The sequence below is a fragment of the Salvelinus sp. IW2-2015 genome, unplaced genomic scaffold (genome assembly GCF_002910315.2).
Source record: "Salvelinus sp. IW2-2015 unplaced genomic scaffold, ASM291031v2 Un_scaffold1009, whole genome shotgun sequence".
In the NCBI taxonomy this organism is placed as follows: domain Eukaryota; kingdom Metazoa; phylum Chordata; class Actinopteri; order Salmoniformes; family Salmonidae; genus Salvelinus; species Salvelinus sp. IW2-2015.
The window spans coordinates 210,433-220,540 of NW_019942684.1; the positions used below are offsets into that span (position 1 = coordinate 210,433).

Below are 10,108 nucleotides of genomic sequence, written 5' to 3' on the forward strand. Positions count from 1 at the left end.
GGTTTGTCCTGAACACAATGAGTTTCTGTTTGTCGTATTGTGAAGAAGATTAGACACGGAACACGCACCCGAATGCATTCATGACTATTCTATGCGCACCAAAATTACACTCTGTTTGTCTTAAGTGCCTTTTGAAAGCCTAACACTGTAAGATTGTATTTTATAACTTAGCTAGCCATGTTGGCAGTAGAATAAGTTTTAAAATGTGCCCGCCTGACCCAGATTGTGATTTATAATGGAACATTTTTGGATTGCTACAGGAGTGCTTGCTTCAGTTCCTCAATGGCAAATGTTCTAAAATTAATAAAAATGTAAAAACTATTTTGGTCCCCACACCTTGCTATTGGATTTAAGGTGATCTAGAGATTCTTTCCCTCTAGTTGCACGTGTGACATGCTGTAAACTTAAGTTTACAAAAATATAATTGTTTCTGCAATGTTAAAAATCCAATAACAAGGAGTGGAGACCAAAACTTTGTTTAAATTTCAACTTATTTTACAAGAAATAAGGAATTATTTGGTCACAACTGTAGTGCTTCTGTTAGATACATTTCCATATAGGCCAATTTCCACAATTCTAAGGGGTTAAAATGTTTTCACGTTGTCTACTTTTGTTTTATGACTATCAATGCAGGTGGCTGCCAAGTCAACCATTCTGGTCAAGAATAGTGTTTTTCGACTTCATTGATACGGTCATCTCTACAGGCAGGCGGATGGAGGCAGGCAGAGTAGGTATTTTACCTGTGTGTTAATGAGGGAGACAAACATGTGTCAGTGTAGCAGTATTGGAGGGCTTTGTGTGGAATGTGCTGAGCCCCCAGGATTGAATGAGCAGGTGTTGCTGGCAGGGTCTCTTCCCTCCCTTCGTTCCCCTCCTCTCTGGCCTCAACCCTTTACCTGGCCCCTCTCCCGCCATCGTTCCCCCTCTCCTTTATTGGCACGGGGAGCTGCCAGCCACGCCATGGTTTGGCTGTTGCCTTGGAGATGTCTCTCTTGTTTTTCAAATGGCAGCGTGTCAAGACAAGCAGCAAATGATCACTCCGTCAGAAGTGTCTCCCTCCCAGTAGAATATATAGCCCATGGTCTGTCTCCATCCAGATCCTACCAGTAGAATATATAGCCCATGGTCTGTCTCCATCCAGATCCTCCCAGTAGAAAATATAGCCCATGGTCTGTCTCCATCCAGATCCTCCCAGTAGAATATATAGCCCATGGTCTGTCTCCATCCAGATCCTCCCAGTAGAATATATAGCCCATGGTCTGTCTCCATCCAGATCCTCCCAGTAGATATATAGCCCATGGTCTGTCTCCATCCAGATCCTCAAGTAGAATATATAGCCCATGGTCTGTCTCCACCAGATCCTCCCAGTAGAATATATAGCCCATGGTCTGTCTCCATCCAGATCCTCCCAGTAGAATATATAGCCCATGGTCTGTCTCCATCCAGATCTTTGTGCTGACAAAGCAGAGCTTGTGTAGTTACCGTATCAACAGCTAGCAGGCCCAGAGTTGTTTTGCCAGTTAAGATGATGCCATCAAGTTGTGGTACCTCCTCTCGCTGAACTGGACATGACTAAGTCCTTGATTACTAAACAATGCATTCTGATTGACCATTACATTTTTCTACATGGTTAACATGATCAGCAAACATTCTACTGTTCATTGAACTTAGTCTCCTGGTCTCCATATTTTAAGATGGGCTGGAGTCCCTTCATCTTGAGCCAATGTGACCTGATCGTACCCGAACTCCTTATGTTTGAGTCCACTCAGCCCGGCTCCCCAAAACAAGCTCTTCCAGGAAATGAGCCTGCCAGCCTGTCTCTGACACAGAGAGATGGTTTTGAGACACACTGAGACGTGGCACTGGGCAGGCGACGGTTTTCAGAGGCCTCCAACAGAGATCCAGGCTGCTCCTGTCTGCCACCTCCGCTGTGAGGACCCGCTCTGGAATCAGCTCTGACAGTCTCTCTGCTGGAAGGAGAGAGGAAACATAGCAACACCATGCTAAGCTGTATTTGAGGCTCACAAACCTCATACCTCCTCTACCTGAGACCCAATAGAGGAAAAACATACCAACACCATGCATGGTTGGCTGGCTGGCTGGCTGGCTGGCTGGCTGGCTGGCTGGCTGTAAGCCAACACCATGTCCAGCTGTGTCTGGAACTCGCTTCCTCATGTACAGTATACCTCCCATACCTGAGCCCCTACGAAGGGGAAACATCTCCACCATGCCTAGCTGTGTCTGGGCCACACCTACAGTACCTTATAGACCTCCCATACCTGAGCCTCTACTTGGACACATCAGGGAGCCCATCAAGGAAGAGACACGACGGGATCAAGTCAATCACCGTAATACATTTTACTGAGGCAAACATATCAGACGTCGCTAAGTTTGATGCCTCCATTTCTGCTAAACTCATGAGTACACTAGCAAGACTGCCAGTCTTGACTTGAATGTGAACTGCCATCTATGGATTAAAAATCTATGGTTGGTTCTGGCTGTCAGTTTGCCTTTTAGAAAATATCAAAATACAATTGTGTGAAGAACATAGTTTGGCAATCAAATGTTGTCATTACTAAATGTGTAATGTGAGCAGTATTTTAACATTTCTCTTTTTTTACACAAATATTTGATTAATAAAATATTTCATCAGTCCTTTCTCAATCTTTGTGAGAGGGAGGGTATCTGATTTCATTGGTCCTCAATTTGTGACTCAGACTCCTCATTCAGGATAAATGGAGTTAGCCCTGAGTTAGCCTGCCTCGGAGCAGGTACGTTCTGAATGATTTGTTGCCACAGAAATGTACCTGGCTAAAAGGTAAGCCACTTTTGTGATACCAGTTATCCTGAGTTGAAATCAGAGTTGACCAAAGTTGCCTCAATAACTCCTCAAACCTGATTTGTAGTATAGGGCTCTGGTCTGGCCCTTGTAACCTCTGCCTCAGTCAGTAATGTTAAAGGGAACAGTATGAGGAGGAATATTGGCATAGGGATCATACTTCCTCTCCAGTCTCTCTATCTCTTGATCTTTCTTCCTTCCCTCCCTCCTTCTCTAGCTGGGGGGTTGGGCAACCAGCCAGCACACCCATCATGTCTGGACCTGTCTTGGCCTCAATGGCCTGACTTTATCACTGTTGGAGGACTTCTCATTCAGGGTCAGAAAGGCTGGACAATCACACTTGATTGAACATTTGCAATTTAAATGAATGTGCAGTCAGGCTCAGCACAGTAATTGTAACATACTTGATTTGTAGATCTAGTACATACCACTGCTTGTGTCTTGAAGTCTGTTCCTCTCTCTCTGTATTGTTGGCTGTTGTATCTTTACATTTATTTGAGTCCATCTGAAGATAACACCCCTTGTTTTTTTATTACTGTAATTGCAATCTATAGAAATAAATGTAGGAAACAGGTTATGACAAGGGGAGCGATTTTTGAATAGGGCCTTAATTCTTCTTTGCGAAGGGTATGAATATAGCCAGCCAGCCACAATTTAAAAACCAACCAAGGACATGTATTTTTAACTGGGAATTGTAGGCAGTTTGAGCACCAGTTTCCCCGTCTCAAGCACTTCATCAAGTTAATTTGCTCAACGGCCACAGTAGGGATCAGTAACTTGTTACTCAGAGAGATATGGACTTTACTCTGCAGGAGTTTTATGGCACTGTGTTGTAGTCACTCAACCACAACATCCCTTCTAGTGGTGCCAGAACCCTGGCCTGCTTGGAAGGCCGTTTCAACATCCCTTCTAGTGGTGCCAGAACCCCTGGCCTGCTTGGAAGGCCGTTTCAACATCTCTTCTAGTGTGCCAGAACCCTGGCCTGCTTGGAAGGCCGTTTCAACATCCCTTCTAGTGGTGCCAGAACCCTGGCCTGCTTGGAAGGCGGTTTCAACATCCCTTCTAGTGGTGCCAGAACCTGGCCTGCTTGGAAGGCCGTCAACATCCCTTCTAGTGGTGCCAGAACCCTGGCCTGCTTGGAGGCCGTTTCAACATCTCTTCTAGTGGTGCCAGAACCCTGGCCTGCTTGGAAGGCCGTTTCAACATCCCTTCTAGTGGTGCCAGAACCCTGGCCTGCTTGGAAGGCCGTTTCAACATCCCTTCTAGAGGTGCCAGAACCCTGGCCTGCTTGGAAGGCCGTTTCAACATCCCTTCTAGTGGTGCCAGAACCCTGGCCTGCTTGGAAGGCCGTTTCAACATCCCTTCTAGTGGTGCCAGAACCCTGGCCTGCTTGGAAGGCCGTTTCAACATCTCTTCTAGTGGTGCCAGAACCCTGGCCTGCTTGGAAGGCCTTTTCAACATCTCTTCTAGTGGTGCCAGAACCCTGGCCTGCTTGGAAGCCTTTTCAACATCTCTTCTAGTGGTGCCAGAACCCTGGCCTGCTTGGAAGGCCGTTTCAACATCCCTTCTAGTGGTGCCAGAACCCTGGCCTGCTTGGAAGGCCGTTTCAACATCCCTTCTAGTGGTGCCAGAACCCTGGGCCTGCTTGGAAGGCCGTTTCAACATCCCTTCTAGTGGTGCCAGAACCCTGGCCTGCTTGGAAGGCCGTTTCAACATCTCTTCTAGTGGTGCCAGAACCCTGGGCCTGCTTGGAAGGCCTTTTCAACATCTCTTCTAGTGGTGCCAGAACCCCTGGCCTGCTTGGAAGGCCGTTTCAACATCCCTTCTAGTGGTGCCAGAACCCTGGCCTGCTTGGAAGGCCGTTTCAACATCCCTTCTAATAAGGCGCCACTCGATTTATTCGAGCCAAGCTAGTTTTTAATGTACATATTTCAACCCTTAAACTGTATAGAAGTGCTGCCTATGATCATTGTGTTTTTTTGCTCGTTTTATGACAGCTCAGTGAACACACACACACACACACACACACACACACACACACACACACACACACACATTCCATATGATAATTATATTGTGAGAAGCTTGGAGTAGGTGTCTTTGAACAATAAGTGTTTGTCAAAACCCACAACAGTGGATTGCTATTTATCCTATAGAAAGGTCTGGATGAATAAATGGTCATTTAAACTATGACATTAGACCACATGCCAAAAGCTAGTAACCTTGGATCTCTTCAGTCCGCATGATTGACTGGGTGACATCAGTAGTAATAGCTGCGACATTTGGTATTGACCTGTTGATCTGTGATACACCTGACTGTGAACACCTCTTCTCCCTCCACAGCGACGAGCTTCGTCAAGAGGCTCGCTAGTTGAAGAAGGACCTACTGGACATCAAAAAGAGAAGACCTCGCCAATCCTCCACAGAAGGAGGAGGAAGACGAGGGTATGTCACTACCTCAATTACTGTTTCAAATGCCATGTACAGTGCCTTCAGAAAGTATTCACACCCCTTTACTTTTTACACATTTTGTTTTGTTACAGCCTGAATTTAAAATGGATTCAATTGAGATTTTGTGTCACTGGCTTACCCATAATGTCAAATTGGAATTGTGTTTTTAGATTTAAAAATGTATATATTTTATAAAAAAATGAAAAGCTGAAATTTCTTGCGTCAATAACTATTCAAGCCCTTTGTTGTGGCAAGTTCTTTGTTATGGCAAGCCTAAATACATTTAGGGGTAAAATGTGCTTAACAAGTAGCATAATAAGTTGCATGGGCTCACTCTGTGTGCAATAATAGTGTTTAACATGATTTCTGAATGACTACCTCATTGCAGTACCTCACACATACAATAATCTGTAAGGTCCGTCAGTCAAGCAGTGAATTTCAAACACAGATTCAACCACAAAGACCACAGAGGTTTTCCAATGCCTCACAAAGAAGGGCACCTATTGGTAGAAAAAAAACAGACATTGTATGTGAGCATGGTGGAGTTATTCATTACACTTTGGATGGTGTATACACCCAGTCACTACAAAGATACAGGCATCCTTCCTAACTCAGTTGCCGGAGAGGAAGGAAACCTCTCAGGGATTTCAACATGAGGCCAATGGTGACTTTAAAATAGTTACAGAGTTTAATGGCTGTGATAGGAGAAAACTGAGGATGAATCAACAACATTGTAGTTACTCCACAATACTGACCTAAATGACAGAGTGAAAAGAAGGAAGCCTGTACAGAATTAAAAATATTCCAAAACCTGCATCCTGTTTGCAATAAAGTGCGACGAAATTAACTTTATGTCCTGAATACAAAGCATTATGTTTGGGGCAAATCCAATACAACACATRACTGAGTACCACTCTTCATATTTTCAAGCATAGTGGTGGCTGCATCATMTTATGGGTATACTTGTCATCGCCAAGGACTAAGGAGTTAAACATTTTTTTATTTTTATAAACGGAGTAGAGCTAAGCACAGGCAAAATCCTAGAGGAAAACCTGGTTCAGTCTGCTTTCCAACAGACACTGGGAGACATTCACCTTTCAGCAGGACAACAACCTAAAACACAAGGCCAAATATACACTGGAGGTACTTACCAAGACGACATTGAATGTTCCTTTGTGGCCTAGTTACAGTTTTGACTTTCATCGGCTTGAAAATCTATGGCAAGACTTGAAAATGGCTGTCTAGCAATGATCAACAATCAACTTAAATATTTTTTTAATAATATTGTGGAAATATTTTACATTRCAGGTGTGCAAAGCTCTTCGACTTACCCCGAAAGACTGCCAAAGGGGCTTCTACAAAGTATTGACTCGGGTGTAAATACTTATGTAAATTAGATATTTCTAATTTTCAATAAAAACAAGTTTTCACTTTGTCTTTATGGGGTATTGTGTGTAGATGGGTGAGGGGGGGGGGATATGGAATCCATTTTGAATTCAGGCTGTAACAACAAAATGAGGAATAAGTCGAGGGGTATGAATACATTCTTAAGGCACTGTAGGCACCATGTTATAGAAGGATTTTATGCATACTTTATATAGACTGTTAAAGTACTTCTTTACCTTACCTATTATACTCTTTCTAAAGTGAAGTGTTACCGAAAGTTATTTACTCTGGCTTGGTCCTCTTAAATCTCTCTTTGTGACATTAAGTCTCGAAGAGGGTGGTCTTCTCTGGGCCACATTCTCTCTAATGGCAATGTATGTTAGCAGACAGTCCTCTTGTCATTGTTGTCTTGTTTCTTCTATCCAAGGCTCTGCGTTTTTGTGTAAAAAAAAATGGACAAAATTGCTTGAGCAACAAATTGCTGAGTTGCCTATCCCTTTGGTTGAAAACCAAAGCTATTGGTGTAGGTTGGTCACCAGCTTTGCCCAAAGTGATGGGGCAACAAAGGGGTTGTTTTTCCCGTCGTTACCACACAGGACTGTAGCCTCAGATAATGCCGGCGGTCTCCTAAGTCTTTGTCAATACGCCCGGCAATGATGAAACCTATTTCTGGACAATTATCGAAACCTCATTGGCTCAGAGTTAAGTATGGATGAGAAGGTCCAGATTGTGTGTGTATTGTTTTGCAACTAAAGACATGGGTTCTTGTGGTAATATAAGTACCAACTGAACTGTGGGGTTGATGTTCTCATCTCCTCCACACTGTTTGTCTTTTTTACCAACACTGCCTCTTACTTAGTACTTCCCACATGGTGGGTACCACTCAGAACCCGCTATTGGGTCTCAGCTGAGACTGGATCCCAGCTAGAATCAATTCAGTGTTTCTGTCTATTTGGCATCTCGCAAGGAAACTACAAAAACTTCAGTTCAGCCTAATGCTGTAGCCAGGGTTATCCAGCCTAATGCTGTAGCCAGGGTTATCCAGCCTAATGCTGTAGCCAGGGGTTTATCCGCTAATGCTGTAGCCAGGGTTATCCACGCCTAATGCTGTAGCCAGGGTTATCCAGCCTAATGCTGTAGCCAGGGTTATCCAGCCTAATGCTGTAGCCAGGGTTATCCAGCCTAATGCTGTAGCCAGGGTTATTCCAGCCTAATGCTGTAGCCAGGGTTATCCAGGGAGGCCTTTGTGTGTCTCTGGCAGGGCAGCAGCCTCTGAAGGTTCCTCTCATTACATGGATGTTTTGGATATGAGGCTTTATTCCGTAGGATGGAATGTAGAAGAGAAGTCACGGGCCAGTAGCCTGCATGGGGTGGATGTCTGCTTAACTTGTTTGGGATAGGGGGCTGCATTTTCACTTTTGGATGAATAGCGTGCCCAGAGTGAACTGCCTTTTACTCAGTCCCAGATGCTAATATATGCATATTATTATTAGTATTGATAGGAAACACTCTGAAGTTTCTAAAGCTGTTTGAATGATGTCTGTGAGTATAAACAGAACTCATATGGCATGCAAAATCCAGAGAAAAAATCCAAACAGGAAGTGGGAAATCTGAGGTTTGTAGTTTTTGAACTCACCCTATTGAATACACCAGTGGGATATGGGTTATTTTTTTCACTTCCTAAGGCTTCAACTAGATGTCACCGTCTTTAGAAACGTGATTTCAAGGCCTTCTCATGTGAAGGGGGGCCAGATGGGACTGTTTTACTAAGGTTCTGCCTACAGCCTCGTTCTCAGTCATGCGCTTTCACTTGGAGTTAGCTCTCGTTCCATTGCTTCTCTACAGACAATGGAATTCTCCGGTTGGAACATTATTGAACTTTTATGATAAAACATCCCTAAAGATTGGATTTATACTTAGTTTGACAAGGTTCTTCGACCTGTAATATAACTTTTTGAACGTTTCGTCCGAATGGACCAGATCGCGCTTTTGGATTTGTTTACCAAACGCCCTAACAAAAGAAGCTATTGGACATAAATTGACATAAATGATGGACATTATCGAACAAAACAAGCATTTATTGTGGAACTGCGATTCCTGGGAGTGCATTCTGATGAAGATCATCAAAGGTAAGTGAATATTTATATATGAATAATGTTGACTACCCAACATGGCGGATATTTCTCTGGCTGGTTTGGGCTCTGAGCGACGTTCTCAGATTATGCTTTTTCCGTAAAGTTTTTTTTAAATCTGACACAGCGGTTGCATTAAGGAGAAGTGTATCTAAAGTTCCATGCATAACACTTGAATTTATCAACATTTATAATGAGTATTTCTGTGAATTCATGTGGCTTTCTGCAAAATCATAGCATGTTTTTGAACTACTGAACATAACACACCAATGTAAAATGAGATTTTTGGATATAAATATGCACTTTATCGAACAAAAATTGTATTGTGTAACATGAAGTCCTATGAGTGTCATCTGATGAAAATCATCAAAGGTTAGTGATTCATTTTATCTCTATTTGTGCTTTTTGTGACTCCTCTCTTTGGCGGGGAAAATGGCTGGGTTTTTCTGTGACTTGGTGGTGACCTAACATAATTGTTTGTGGAGCTTTCGCTGTAAAGCATTTTTGAAATCAGACACTGTGGCTGGATTAACGAGAATTTTATCTTTTAAAATGGTGCCTAATACTTGTATGTTTGAGAAAGTTGATTCATGAGATTTCTGTTGATTTGTATTTGGCGCCCTGCTATTTCATTGGCTGTTGGCAAGGGGTTCTGCTAGCGGAACGGGGTGCCGCTAGCGGAACCCCTGTCCTAGACCGGTTAAACACTGTGAATCCTGAGACTCAGCTGAGGGAGAGGAATGCACTGTTGTGTGGTGTGGTGGGTTAGATGCTGGAGGAGGTGGTTTTTTCTCATTCTCGTCATTCCACATGGATGTGACTTTGGGTTTAAAGCAGTGGAGCAGCAACTCCTACACATTTTCAACGACCAAAATGGCACCGTATTTCCAATGAAGTGCTCTGACTACTTTTGACCAGAACCCTATTTGACCTGATCAAACTAGAGCAGTGTATAGGGAATAAATAGGTTGCCATTTGGACTCAGACTTTGTCTCCACTCCACTTTGCTCTGAAGAAGACCTTGAGGCCGATACGTAAAGCTTAACCTCTAATTCCTCCCAAACCCGGATCCGGGAGCACCCCCCACAGTAAAAAAGKTGACTAGCATAGCCTAGCATAGCGTCACAAGTAAATACTAGCATCTAAATATCATTAAATCACAAGTCCAAGACACCAGATGAAAGATACACATCTTGTGAATCCAGCCATCATTTCTGATTTTTTAAATGTTTTACAGGGAAGACACAATATGTAAATCTATTAGCTAACCACGTTAGCAAAAGACACCACTTTTTTTACT

At 43.3% G+C, this 10,108-nt stretch overlaps 1 protein-coding gene across 3 annotated transcripts in view; it reads left to right on the forward strand.

Annotated features, from left to right (window-relative positions):
- The window catches only part of LOC112069416 (spliceosome-associated protein CWC27 homolog), a 63,226-nt gene that overhangs the window by 18,951 nt on the left and 34,167 nt on the right, over positions 1-10,108 (forward strand). For all 3 annotated transcript variants that reach the window (XR_011475337.1, XR_011475336.1, XM_024136757.2), the window contains one exon: positions 5,183-5,284. Coding sequence is in view for 1 of the 3 variants with exons in the window: in XM_024136757.2 (XP_023992525.1) it covers positions 5,183-5,284 (102 nt within the window). In the remaining 2 variants the exon portion in view is untranslated. The remainder of the gene's footprint in view (positions 1-5,182; positions 5,285-10,108) is intronic.